The sequence below is a fragment of the Mytilus galloprovincialis genome, chromosome 11 (genome assembly GCF_965363235.1).
Source record: "Mytilus galloprovincialis chromosome 11, xbMytGall1.hap1.1, whole genome shotgun sequence".
In the NCBI taxonomy this organism is placed as follows: Eukaryota; Metazoa; Mollusca; class Bivalvia; order Mytilida; family Mytilidae; genus Mytilus; species Mytilus galloprovincialis.
The window spans coordinates 10,321,235-10,336,863 of record NC_134848.1 but is presented as its reverse complement, the minus strand read 5'-3'; the positions used below and the strand labels follow the sequence as shown (position 1 = coordinate 10,336,863).

The 15,629-nt window shown below is 35.3% G+C and overlaps 1 protein-coding gene across 1 annotated transcript; it reads left to right on the top strand.

Moving 5' to 3' along the window:
* Positions 1-4,391: 4,391 nt before the first annotated feature.
* Positions 4,392-14,760, top strand: LOC143051624 (uncharacterized). Its single transcript, XM_076224521.1, has 2 exons — positions 4,392-4,449; positions 12,398-14,760. The coding sequence occupies exon 2, from the start codon at positions 12,688-12,690 to the stop codon at positions 14,197-14,199; it is 1,512 nt and encodes a 503-aa protein (XP_076080636.1). The 5' UTR covers positions 4,392-4,449; positions 12,398-12,687; the 3' UTR covers positions 14,200-14,760.
* The last annotated feature ends 869 nt before the right edge of the window (positions 14,761-15,629 follow it).

Here is a 15,629-nt window from a genome sequence, read left to right as displayed (position 1 = left end):
AGTTCATTCCCCAAGGATGACTGGGAAATAGGAATATGGTCACTGGTAGTATACAGCTCATCTTCACGACACGGACCCCCATAACAACCAAGATACAAATCATGTATGATACTAAAATATCGATCAGTTCATTCCCCAAGGATGACTGGGAAGTAGGAATATGGTCACTGGTAGTCTACAGCTCATCTTCACGACACGGACCCCCATAACAACCAAGATACAAATCATGTATGATACTAAAATATCGATCAGTTCATCCCCCAAGGATGACTGGGAAGTAGGAATATGGTCACTAGTAGTTTACAGCTCATCTTCACGACACGGACCCCCATAACAACCAAGAATCAAATCACGTATGATACTAAAATATCGATCAGTTCATTCCCCAAGGATGACTGGGAAGTAGGAATATGGTCACTAGTAGTTTACAGCTCATCTTCACGACACGGACCCCCATAACAACCAAGATACAAATCATGTATGATACTAAAATATCGATCAGTTCATTCACCAAGGATGACTGGGAAATAGGAATATGGTCACTGGTAGTTTACAGCTCATCTTCACGACACGGACCCCCATAACACTCAAGATATAAATCATGTATGATACTAAAATATCGATCAGTTCATTCCCCAAGGATGACTGGGAAGTAGGAATATGATCACTAGTAGTTTACAGCTCATCTTCACGACACGGACCCCAATAACAACCAAGAATCAAATCACGTATGATACTAAAATATCGATCAGTTCATTCCCCAAGGATGACTGGGAAGTAGGAATATGGTCACTAGTAGTTTACAGCTCATCTTCACGACACGGACCCCCATAACAACCAAGATACAAATCATGTAACTGATATTAAAATATCGATCAGTTCATTCCCCAAGGATGACTGGGAAATAGGAATATGGTCACTAGTAGTTTACAGCTCATCTTCACGACACGGACCCCCATAACACCCAAGATACAAATCATGTAACTGATATTAAAATATCGATCAGTTCATTCCCCAAGGATGACTGGGAAATAGGAATATGGTCACTAGTAGTTTACAGCTCATCTTCACGACACGGACCCCTATAACACTCAAGATACAAATCATGTATGATACTAAAATATCGATTAGTTCATTCCCCAAGGATGACTGGGAAATAGGAATATGGTCACTAGAAGTCTACAGCTCATCTTCACTACACGGACCCCCATAACACTCAAGATACAAATCATGTATGATACTAAAATATCGATCAGTTCATTCCAAGGACGACTGGGAAATAGGAATATGGTCACTAGAAGTCTACAGCTCATCTTCACGACACAGACCCCCATAACACTCAAGATACAAATCATGTATCTGATATTAAAATATCGATCAGTTCATTCCCCAAGGATGACTGGGAAATAGGAATATGGTCACTAGTAGTTTACAGCTCATCTTCACGACACGGACCCCCATAACACTCAAGATACAAATCATGTATCTGATATTAAAATATCGATCAGTTCATTCCCCAAGGATGACTGGGAAATTGGAATATGGTCACTGGTAGCCTACAGCTCATCTTCACTACACGGACCCCCATAACACTCAAGATACAAATCATGTATCTGATACTAAAATATCGATCAGTTCATTCCCCAAGTATGACTGGGAAATAGGAATATGGTCACTAAAAGTCTACAGCTCATCTTCACGACACGGACCCCCATAACACTCAAGATACAAATCATGTATCTGATATTAAAATATCGATCAGTTCATTCCCCAAGGATGACTGGGAAATTGGAATATGGTCACTAGTAGCCTACAGCTCATCTTCACTACACGGACCCCCATAACACTCAAGATACAAATCATGTATCTGATACTAAAATATCGATCAGTTCATTCCCCAAGTATGACTGGGAAATAGGAATATGGTCACTAGAAGTCTACAGCTCATCTTCACGACACGGACCCCCATAACAACCAAGAATCAAATCATGTATCTGATACTAAAATATCAATCAGTTCATTCCCCAAGGATGACTGGGAAGTAGGAATATGATCACTGGTAGTATACAGCTCATCTAGTAAAGAGAAGACAACCACTGAGTCTGTACATCAGTCAGATTTATGACTTAGGTCAGGTGCAAACATTTACAGCGGGATTAAACCTTTTAATTGTACCAAACCTTCTTCCTTTTTTGAAACAATAGTATAACATCACAATATAGAAAGACACACCATAAAATCAATTGGGAGGCTTAACTCAATCAAAATATTCAGCAAATTAACACACATTGAACGAATAAATTTGATCTGTGATACCTGAATGCAAATAAATAGTTAATACAAAATTAAAAGGGATAACTAATAAAGTGTGTGGCACAATGTATACCATGATGTGTGGCACAAGGTATACCATGATGTATGGCACAAGGTATACCATGATGTGTGGCACAATGTATACCATGATGTGTGGCACGATGTATATCATGATGAGCTGCACAAAGTATACCATGATGTGGGGCACAAGGTATACCATGATGTGTGGCAAAAGGTATACCATGATGTGTGGCAAAAGGTATACCATGATGTGTGGCACAAGGTATACCATGATGTGCGACTCAAAGTATATACCATGATGTGGGGCACAAGGTATACCATGATGTGTGGCACAATGTATACCATGATGTGTGGCATAAGGTATACCATCCATGATGTGTGGCACAAGGTATACCATGATGTGTGACACAATGTTTACCATGATGTGTGGCATAAGGTATACCATGATGTGGGGCACAAGGTATACCATCCATAATGTGTGGCACAAGGTATACCATCCATGATGTGTGACACAAGGTATATCATGATGTGTGGCACAATGTACACCATGATGTGTGACACAAGGTATAACATGATGTGTGGCACAAGGTATACCATGATGTGTGGCAAAAGGTATACCATGATGTGTGGCAAAAGATATACCATGATGTGTGGCACAAGGTATACCATGATGTGCGACTCAAAGTATACCATGATGTGGGGCACAAGGTATACCATGATGTGTGGCACAATGTATACCATGATGTGTGGCATAAGGTATACCATCCATGATGTGGGGCACAAGGTATACCATGATGTGTGGCACAATGTATACCATGATGTGTGGCATAAGGTATACCATCCATGATGTGTGGCATAAGGTATACAATGATGTGTGACACAATGTATACCATAATGTATACTGGCAACGCTTAACATATATATCGTCACACTTATGTCGTGATATGTTTTCCACACTTATGGAGGGGAGTTGGACCTTTATCGGGACTCTGGGGTTGACCATTTTTTAAGCTCGGGATCCGGGAATTTTTTTTTCGAATTACAGGATGTCGGGATTTAGATTTATTTAAATAAGGGTATCGTGTTTTTAAGCCCCGGATTTCGGGGTTAGGACCACTCCTACCCCCTCTAGCATCTTAACCCATATATAAATCATAATTTGAGGTATTAACAAAGCTTTATTCTTGACATTTAAGTGATAAGGGGTGTCGATGGGGTTCCGTTACCCGACCCTTTTCATCATGTTTATGTAATTTAGATCTCAAAATGTATATACCTCTTTAATTTCATATCTTCGTAGGTAAAAATCATTTTATGTACCCCTTCCAGGGGCGGATCCAGCCATTTAAAAAAAGGGGGTCCCAATCAAGGACAAAGGACCTAGCAGAAGGAGAGTAGCGGATTCTACCGAGGATTGCCGAATGTAACTACATCATCGGAAAGATAACACCAATAACCTACATAGCAACAAAAAAAAAATAGTGGACAAGAATGGCCAATAAAATTTTTCGGGTCGCGGTGATTTTACCAGGTCGGTCGTATGAGGGGAAACAAACAATATTTTATTTTTGGCCAAAGGTATTTAAGAATTTTTAAGATATGAAGCGCAAAACCCCTAACAAAAAACACAAATTAACGATCTGAGAATACTAGTCTTGTAGTGATTGAAAGCAACTTCACAAAGCCGTTAGCCAATAACAACAAATAAAAAATTCATGTTTGTAAGCAAATTCGTTGTTGCAGCAATGATCCAACTAACTTAACAAAAATGAAAATCGCGTAATAAGAATTGAATCAAGGATTTGTATAGTAAGATTCTATACAAATCCTTGATTGAAACAATCTTATCTTCATATATATATATATATATCTATAAATAATATGGTGTAAATATTTCACTGGGTATAAAAACTAGAATCAGAAGTCCATTTCTAAGATCTACCATAGATGTAATGGATCTACCAACCTATAGTGCTCATCTGTTGTTAAAAAATGCAGACGGCTTTGTTACAGCAGGCGTTCCATACATATTTGAAATATAGTTATCTCCCTTTAGTATTGTTGTGAATTTTACGCGACTTTTTTGTGCCCAATTAAGAAAAGTTAAACTTGTAGGTAAGCAATTATCATATACGTAATTTTTATACATGATGCCAGTGTTTTCGGTCTTGATTTCAAAACAAAAGAACTTTGTAAAACTGTAAATAATACTGCTGGCACTATGATTTATAAATATTCGATTTAATAATAAATATGTTTCTGTAAAACTTAAAGTATTTAAATTTAAATTAAATATCCAATTTAAATTAACAACCGTTGACTTAAAAATTAACTATTGTATCTAACTGATACTGAACAACATAATGATGAAGGCCTCATTGATTTTGTTTTTAATGATTTACAGATTTGGATTTACACGGAAAATGCTATGGAACGCCTAATGTTCAAAAAATAGTCACAAAAATACTGAACTGCGAGGAAAATTCAAAACAGAAAGACACTTATCAAATGGCAATATCTCAAAATCAAAAACACATCATTATTTAACGAATGGACAACAATATAGTCCTAACTTGTCACAAGAATTTTATATACACTTCTGTAAACAGACTGTCAACATGGATTAAATTATAAGAGGGCGTAAAGAGGGGGGGGGGGGGTATCTGTACGGAAGAACGCGAAATAAAATTGCCATTTCACGATGAACGAACAATTAAAAATGTCTTGCACGTTGATCTTTTTACCGATTTCACGAAACACGGTGAATAACGAACCCTTTTCACGGCTGCACGTGAAATAAAAATGGCAAAACACGTTAATTGCACGAACATATATAACCCTTTAATTACTACCCTCTTATAAGTACAGCAGACCAGAGAGTCACATTTCTTCATATGCATTCTTCTTTATTAAATGTATTCAGGATTTTTTTCTAATAAATTCATGAAATTTATTGTATACATGTGAACAATGGATGTGATAGGATTGCCAATGAGTCAATTCTATTAACATGATTAAACAGTCAAATAAACATGATAAAAATAAATCCCATGTGTTATCGCACCGCAGATACGTTATGATTTTGTGATTTTTTAAACGCCATCGCATGCCAATGAGCATGATGAGCATTGGCGGATCCAGGGGAAGGGTTTCGGGTGTTGGAACCCCCTCCCCTTTTTTGGGCCGATCAATACATGATTTGAATGGGGACATATAGTTGGAACCCCCACTTTATCCTATGTTGGGACACCCCCTTTTTAAAATTGCTGGATCCGCCCCTGATGAGACAACTAACAAACAGTCCAATAACGGCAAATATAATTTATAATGTCAGCAACACCTAAATACAAGCACTGGAATAACAGATTCTGTCACATATTAAACGTGGAGGGGTTAATGTCATGTTCTGTCACATATATTCATTGAGGGCTATTTTTAACCACATGAACTTCAACAGGGGAGGAATACCCCACTTAATATTAATGTGGAGGGGTTAATATATAGAATGTAAAGGGTTTAATAACATGTTCTGTCACATATAGAATGTAAAGGGGGTTATAACATATTCTGTCACATATATAGAATGATTAGGGTTAACATATCTGCATATAGGATCATATAGGGGGCATACAGAATGTGGAGGGTTACCATGCTTTGAGAGCTTAATCTTTCCTCGTGTTCCTGAAGCTATGCCAGTAACAGACATGATTTTAGAAATATTAACAATGTAAGACATGTTAGAAAGGACAAAGAAATCGCTGTCCAAAAAAAGTTTACATCATTATCAATAAAGACCAGGGGCGGATGCAGGAATTTTCGAAAGGGGGTGCTAACCCAGGGCACCCAGGGCAAAGGGGGGGGGGGTGCAAAACATATGTCCCGATACAAATGCATTGATCGGCAAAAATAAAGGGGGGGGTGCGCACCCCCGGAACCCCCCCCCCCCTGGATCCGCCACTGAAGACCAGGAATTTCAAAGTCATATCTTTTGCAAACTTTTAAATTGATTTTCTTCTTGTAATATCTTAATTTTTATTTAGCTTACCTGGCCCAAAGAGTCTAGTGAGCTTTTCTCATCACTTTGCGTCCATCGTCGTCCGTCGTCGTTAACTTTTTCAAAAATCTTATTCTCTGAAACTACTGGGCCAAATTAAAGCAAACTTGGCCACAATCATCATTAAGGTATACAAGTTCAAAAATGTGTCCCGTGACCCGGCCAACCAATCAAGATGGCTGCCATCGCTAAAAATAGAACATAGGATAAAATGTAGAACTTGGCTTATATCTCTGAAACCAAAGCATTTAGAGCAAATCTGACAAGGGGTAAATTTGTTTAATAGATCAATTTCTATCCGCCCTGTAATTTTGAGATGAATGGAAGAACCTGTTGTTGGGTTGCTATCCCTAAATTAATAATTTTAAGGAAATTTTGCCGTTTTTATACGACCGCAAAAAATCGTATATTGGTATCACGTTGGCGTCGTCGTCGTCCCAATACTTTTAGTTTTCGTACTCTAACTTTAGTAAAAGTGATCAAATCTATGAAATTTGAACACAAGGTTTATGACCACAACAGGGAGATTGGGATTGGTTTTGGGAGTTTTGGTCCCAACATTTTAGGAATTAGGGGCCAAAAAGGGGCCAAATAAGCATTTCCTTGGTTTTCGCACTATAACTTTAGTTTAAGTGAATAAAAATCAAGAAAATTTAAACACAAGGTTTATGACCACAAAAGGAAGGTTGGGATTGATTTTAGGAGTTGAGGTCCGAACAGTTTAGGAATAAGGGGCCAAAAAGGGGCCCAAATAAGCATTTTTCTTGGTTTTCGCACTATAACTTTAGTTTAAGTGAATAAAAATAAAGAAAATTTAAACACAAGGTTTATGACCACAAAAGGAAGGTTGGGATTGATTTTAGGAGTTGAGGTCCGAACAGTTTAGGAATAAGGGGCCAAAAAGGGGCCCAAATAAGCATTTTTCTTGGTTTTCGCACCATAACTTTAGTATAAGTAAATGGGTCAGGATCCCTAATAGACCTTGAGATATCAGATGACGTAATTAAAAAAAAATATTAGTCCGCCATACAATTGTGGATGCTGTGATTTTAAAAATGGACATAAATGAACAATAAGAACTGTTTTATAGAGCTGATGTGATGAGAAAAGAAAGATGTAGATTTGACCTGAAATAAATTATTAGAAAGGACAATTTTTTTATTGAATTTTATGATCAGAATTTTGGGATTATTTCATGAGGAGAGTGACATTTTTCACCATCTTCCGGGGTCCAGCAATTTGCGAAAAAAGTAATCTCACTTGCCACCCCGAAAATTTAACCAGACATGTATAAATGTATCAGCTTCGATATGAGCCATCATACATGTTCAAGTAAACGATATGGACTGAGCAACGGAGGAAAACGTTACCATTACGGCCTATGGAGAATTAATTGTAAATGTATACCCAAATAGAAATCTATGAAATTTAAACACAAGGTTTATGACCATAAAAGGAAGGTTGGGAATGATTTGGGTAATTTTGGTCCCAACAGTTTAGGAATAAGGGGCCCAAAGGGTCCAAAATTAAACTTTGTCTGATTTCATCAAAAATTAAATTATTAGGGTTCTTTGATATGCCGAATTTAACTGTGTATGTAGATTTTTAATTTTTGGTCCCATTTTCAAATTAGTCTACATTAAGGTCCAAAGGGTCCAAAATTAAACTTATAGTTTGATTTTAACAAAAATTGAATTCTTGGGGTTCTTTGATATGCTGAATCTAAAAATGTACTTCTATTTTTGATTATTGGCCCAGTTTTCAAGTTGGTCCAAATCGGGGTCAAAAATTAAACTTTGTTTGATTTCATCATAAATTGAATAATTAGGGTTCTTTGATATGCAGAATCTAACTGTGTATGTCGATTTTTAATTTTTGGTCCCGTTTTCAAATTGGTCTACATTACGGTCCAAAAGGTCCAAAATTAAACTGAGTTTGATTTTAACAAAAATTAAATTCTTGGGGTTCTTTGATATGCTGAATCTAAAATGTACTTAGATTTTTGATTATTGGCCAAGTTTTCAAGTTATATTGGTATCACGTTGGCTTCGTCGTCTGCGTCGTCGTCGTCCCAATACTTTTAGTTTTCGCACTCTAACTTTAGTAAAAGTGAATAGAAATCTATGAAATTTGAACACAAGGTTTATGACCACAAAAGGGAGATTGGGATTGGTTTTGGGAGTTTTGGTCCCAACATTTTAGGAATTAGGGGCCAAAAAGGGCCCAAATAAGCATTTTCTTGGTTTTCGCACTATAACTTTAGTTTGAGTGAATAAAAATCAAGGAAATTTAAACACAAGGACATTGAAGGTTTATGACCACAAAAGGAAGGTTGGGATTGATTTTGGGAGTTGAGGTCCGAACAGTTTAGGAATTAGGAGCCAAAAAGGGGCCCAAATAAGCATTGTTCTGGGTTTTCGCACCATAACTTTAGTATAAGTAAAATTGAGAAAGGAAATGGTGAATATGTCAAAGCGACAACCACCCGACCATAGAGCAAACAACAGCCGAAGGCAACCAATGGGTCTTCAATGTAGCGAGAATTCCCGCACCCGTAGGTGTCCTTCAGCTGGCCCCTAAAATATGCATAATAGTACAGTGATAATGGACGTCATACTAAACTCCGAATTATACACAAGAAACTAAAATTTAAAATCATACAAGACTAACAAAGGCCAGAGGCTCCTGACTTGGGACAGGCGCAAAATTGCGGCGGGGTTAAACATGTTTATGAGATCTCAACCCTCCCCCTATACCTCTAGCCAATGTAGAAAAGTAAAAGAATAACAATACGCACATTAAAATTCAGTTTAAGAGAAGTCCGAGTCCGATGTCAAAAGATGTAACAAAAGAAAATAAATAAAATGACAATAATACATAAATAACAACAGACTACTAGCAGTTAACTGACATGCTAGCTCAAGACCTCAATTAAACTGATTGAAAGATTATGTCTTCAGTAAATAGAAATCTATGAAATTTAAACACAAGGTTTATGACCATAAAAGGAAGGTTGGGAATGATTTTGGGAATTTTGGTCCCAACAGTTTAGGAATAAGGGGCCCAAAGGGTCCAAAAATAAACTTTGGTTGATTTCATCAAAAAATAAATTATAAGGGTTCTTTGATATGCCGAATCCAACTGTGTATGTAGATTCTTAATTTTTGGTCCCATTTTCAAATTAGTCTACATTAAGGTCCAAAGGGTCCAAAATTAAACTTATAGTTTGATTTTAACAAAAATTGAATTCTTGGGGTTCTTTGATATGCTGAATCTAAAAATGTACTTCTTTTTTTTATTATTGGCCCAGTTTTCAAGTTGGTCCAAATCGGGGTCAAAAATTAAACTTTGTTTGATTTCATCAAAATTGAATAATTAGGGTTCTTTGATATGCCGAATCTAACTGTGTATGTCGATTTTTAATTTTTGGTCCCGTTTTCAAATTTGTCTACATTACGGTCCAAAAGGCCCAAAATTAAACTGAGTTTGATTTTAACAAAAATTAAATTCTTGGGGTTCTTTGATATGCTGAATCTAAAATGTACTTAGATTTTTGATTATTGGCCAAGTTTTCAAGTTGGTCCAAATCGGGGTCCAAAATTAAACTTTGTTTGATTTCATCAAAAAATGAATAATTAGGGTTCTTTGATATGCCGAATCTAACTGTGTATGTAGATTCATAATTTTTGGTCCCGTTTTCAAATTGGTCTACATTAAGGTCCAAAGGGTCCAAAATTAAACTTAGATTGACAAAAATTTAATCCTCGGGGTTCTTTGATATGCTGAATCTAAAATTGTACTTAGATTTTTGATTATTGGCCCAGTTTTCAAGTTAGTCCAAATCGGGGTCCAAAATTAAACTTTGTTTGATTTTAACAAAAAATTAATCCTTGGGGTTCTTTGATATGCTGAATCTAAAAATGTACTTAGATTTTTGATTATTGGCCCAGTTTTCAAGTTAGTCAAAATCGGGGTCCAAAATTAAACTTTGGTTGATTTCATCAAAAATTGAATAATTGGGGTTCTTTGATATGCCAAATCTAACTGTGTATGTCGATTCTTAATTTTTGGTCCCGTTTTCAAATTGGTCTACATTAAAGTCCAAAGGGTCCAAAATTAAACTAAGTTTGATTAATCATTTTAACAAAATTTGAATTCTTGAGCTTCTTTGATATGCTGAATCTTAGTATGTACTTAGATGTTTGATTATGGGCCCAGTTTTCAAGTTGGTCAAAATCAGGATCCAAAATTATCATATTAAGTATTGTGCAATAGCAAGAAATTTTCAATTGCACAGTATTGAGCAATAGCAAGAAATCTTCAATTACACAGTATTGTGCAATAACAAGAAATTTTTAATTGCACAGTATTGCGCAATAGCAAGAAATCTTCAATTGCACAGTACTGTGCAATGGCAAGTATTTTCAATTGCACAGTATTGCGCAATAGCAAGAAATATCTAATTGTACAATACTGCGCAATAGCAAGACATTTTCAATTGGAGTTATCTTTCTTTGTCCAAAATAGTAGTTTAATCAACTTTAATCATTGTTTTATACAATATACAATGTATATTCACTTTTACTACCAACTGATAAATTAAAAAAATCTTTACCATTCAGTGATAACAAGCACTTTTTTTACATTTTAATATTTCATGATGTATTTAAATCAGTAGTTATTGTTAGGGGCCATTAGAAATTTGAATTGAGATCAGTTTTCGAATAAGGGAAAGGGGGATGTGAAAAAAAAAATAGGGGGGGGGGGCAATTTTTCTCATTTCAGATTTCATAAATAAAAAGAAAATTTCTTCAATCATTTTTTTGAGAGGATTAATATTCAACAGCATAGTGAATTGCTCAAAGGCAAAACAAAAAGTTTAAGTTCATTAGACCACATTCATTCTGTGTCAGAAACCTATGCTGTGTCAACTATTTAATCACAATCCAAATTTAGAGCTGAATCCAGCTTGAATGTTGTGTCCATACTTGCCCCAACCGTTCAGGGTTCAACCTCTGTGGTCGTATAAAGCTGCGCCCTGAGGAGCATCTGGTTTGTTATTATCTTGAATATTATTACAGATTGAGATAAACTGTAAAACAGCAATAATGTTCGGCAAAGTTAGATCTACAAATAAGTCAACATGACCAAAATGGTCAGTTCTAAGGAGTTATATGCCCTTTATTGCCATTTTTAACAATTTTTTGTAAATTTTTGTTATCTTTGAAATTTTTTTTTCCTCTGAAGCTACTAAGACAAATTTAACCAAACTTGTCCACAATCATCCTTAGGGTATCTAGTTTGAAAAATGTGTCCGATGACCCGCCCGTGAACCAAGATGGCCAACATGGCTAAAAATAGTACATAGGGTAAAACGCAGATTTTGGCTCATATCTCTGAAACCAAAGCATTTAGAGAAAATCTGCTGTGGATAGAATTGTTCATTAGGTCGAGATCTATCTGCCCTGAAATTTTCAGACCAATCGAACAACTTGTTGTTAGGCTGCTGCCCCTGAATTGGTCATTTTAAGAAAATTTTGCAGCTTTTGGTTGTTATCTTGAATATTAATATAGATAGAGATACACTGTAAATAGCAATAATAATAATAATAATAATAATAATAATATCTTTATTTAAGCAATAACGTACAGCAAAGTAATGAAGTAAGAGCTACAAATAAGTTAGTTTGACCAAAGTGGTCAATTGACCCCTTAAGGAGTTATTGTCCTTTTTAGTCAATTTTTAACAATTTTCATAAATTTGTAAAATTTTGTAAATTTCTACAAAATTTATTTGACTGTCACTTCTCAGCCAATTTCGTTATAGAGATAATTGTAAGCAGCAAGATTGTTCAATAAAGTAAGATCTACAAACACATCACCAACACCAAACACAAGTTTGTCATGAATCCATCTGTGTCCTTTGTTAAATATGCACATATACCAAGTTGAGCGACACACTGAGGCTCTAAAGAGCTTATAGTTATAATAATTAATTTCTTTTTTTAGACTCTGAAATAAAGTGGCGAAGAGTGTACAGAAACCAAAATATTGTCGAACAATAAACAGATACATCTCAAATTACTTCCTTTCTCAAACCACAGTTCAATTTATATCAACTTCGTACTGGGAGAAATCAACTTTAGGATTGTGATATTTGTGCTATATAAAAAAGGAAAATATAAAACACATAATGCTGAGTTAGAGGAGAATATTAGAACATATACTGCATAGTTTAAGAACACATACTGCAAAGTTGCAGGAATTTTTTTTTATATTGATAAACTTAAGTCAGAGACATGACAACACATACTAGTTATGCTAGTGACAAACTGTATACATGTGATGTGTGTGGGAAAGGGTTTAGTCAAAGTTCAAGCTTGCAGAGACACATACGGGTACATACTGGTGATAAACTGTTTAGATGTGATTTATGTGGTAAAGGTTTTGGTCAAAGTTCAACTTTGGAGAGACACATGCGTGTTCACACTGGTGATCAACCTTATAACTGTGATATATGTGGTAAAGGATTTGTTGATAGTTCAAGCTTCAAAACACACACGAGAATACACACTGATGATAAACCTTATCAATGTGATATATGTGGTAAAGTGTTTAGGAATATTTCAAGCTTACAGAATCATACAAGAACGCACAATCATGACAAACCTTTTAACTGTGATGTATGTGGTAAAGTGTTTATGTATAGTACAAGTTTACAGAATCATAGGAGAGCACATACTAGTGATAAACCTTTTAAATGTAATATATGTGGTAAAGGGTTTGGTGATAGTTCAAATTTGAAAAGACATATGAGAATACATACTGGTGATAAACCTTATAAATGTGATATATGTTGTAAAAGATTTAGGTTTAGCTCAAATTTACAGATTCATATGCGAACACACACTTGTGACCAACGTTATAAATGTGATGTTTGTGGTAAAAGGTTTATGAGTAATTCAAATTTACAGACCCACACAAGAACACACACTGGTGATAAACCTTATAAATGTGGTGAATGTTACAAAGAGTTTAAACAGAGCCAACATTTACATAGGCACATGAGAATACATACTCGTGATAAATCTTATAAATGTGTTAAATGTGGGACAGGATTTAGTCGGACTGGTGAATTACAAAGACACATGAAAATACACATTGGTTATAAACCTTATAAATGTCAATTGTGTGATAAAAGGTTTAGTGATCCTTCAAATTTACATAGGCACAGGAAAACACACACGGGAGATAAACCTTATAAATGTGTTCAATGTGATAAAGGGTTTAGTCATAATTGTAACTTACAGACGCACATGAGAACACATACTGGTGATAAACCATATACATGTGATGTATGTGGTAAAGGGTTTAGTCAGAGAACTGGCTTAGAGAGACACACGAGAACACATACTGGCGATAAACCATATAAATGTGATATATGTGATAAAGAGGTTAGTCATTATTGTAACTTACAGACGCACATGAGAACACATACTGGTGATAAACCATATAAATGTGATGTATGTGTTAAAGGGTTTAGTCTTAATTGTAACTTACAGAAGCACATGAGAATACATACTAGTGATAAACCTTGTAAATGCGATGCATGTTGTAAAGAATTTTGCGAGCATCGTGGCGTAGAGAGACACGTGAGAAAAGACACGGAAGAGAAACCTTATAAATGGCAAGTGTGTGATAAAGAGTTATGTGAACTTCATAGTTTCGAGCACATAGAGAGACACATGAGAAGACACACTGGATTTACGCACATAAAATGTGAAGGAAAAGATCAGCATGATAAAATCTGAGCCAGCTTAAACTTACAGAGACACATTAGAATACACACATTGACATACAAGAAACAAACTTTATCCATGCGACGTATGCAATTTAAAGTCGGGTAAACGTCATAGCTTAAAGAGACACATGAGAATACACACATTGATATACAAGTGACAAACTTCACCAAATTGAATATGAAGTATACAATTTCAGGTTAGGTAAACTTCATAGTTTACAGAGACTTATGAGAATGAACACATTGATATACAAGTGACAAACTTCATCAAATTGAATATGAAGTATACAATTTCAGGTTAGGTAAACTTCATAGCTTACAGAGACACATGCACCTAATACTGTAAATCAACTTATTTTATAAAAAAAAAATAACGCGCGCGAAAATAAATCGTTACGAATATTTGTAAAACTTAGATATTTCCTTATCAAACTACATCAAGTTAATTAGAAAATCGCGAAATTAAATAAAGTATCCGCGAAAATAAGTTGGTTTACAGTAATCAATTGTACAAATTTATGCAAACTGTTCCGTTCATTCATTGAAATGTTTATTTTGTACTTAATATAAATTCAATTAAATTTCTTGTTTCTATTGTTTTACATTTTTGTCATTTGGGGCCTTTTATAGCAGACTATATGGACTATGTGGTGTGGGTTCTCAATGACCTCTCAATGACCTCTAGTTGTTAGTTTCTATATATCGGCCAGCTGGAGAGTTGGTCATTGTCAATCATCTTCATTTTATATATAATTCAAAAACTGCAACCCTTGCTTTCCACCTTTCAGTGGACAGCAACTCCGTGCTGAATCGATATTTTTTTTTATAAGATATTTACAAAAAAATAAAAATAAAAACACAAAAATACTGAACTCAGAGGAAAATCAATTCGGAAAGTCCATGATCACATGGCAAAATCAAATGACAAAACGCATCAAAAACGAATGGACAAGAACTGTCATATTCCTGACTTGGTACAGGCATTTTCAAATGTAGAAAATGTTTTCTCATAAATCGTCTTGTTTTGATTGATTGAACTTGCAAGTCTTTTTAGACAGCAACCATTTGATTTTCGGAAGGGGGGGGGGGGGGGTGGGGGGAGGTGTTATGGATTTTTTTTAGAAAAAAGTTTGTTTTTATAGTTTTTGGAGAGAAAAATAATTTGGTTTTGATCCTGAGAAAAAAAATTTGTTTCACCCTTTAATAGTTGCCACTATATGTCATGCTGAAATTGAAAGAAAAAAAATTGTTTCGACTTGTCGCCAAAAAAGTTTACCTAGAAAATCAAATGGTTGCTGCCTTATTCAACAAAGAAAACGGCCCCAATGCACTAGTCCCACTATGGGCGGGTGGACAAAACACAATTCAACTGAGTGAGCTGTAGTGTAGCTTATAGCATGTTCAGATACATAAAACATACACTAGGGACATTATACTATT

Coding starts and splice junctions, on each gene's coding strand:
- LOC143051624 (XM_076224521.1), top strand. CDS start 12,688: ATGACAACACATACTAGTTATGCTAGTGACAAACTGTATACATGTGAT.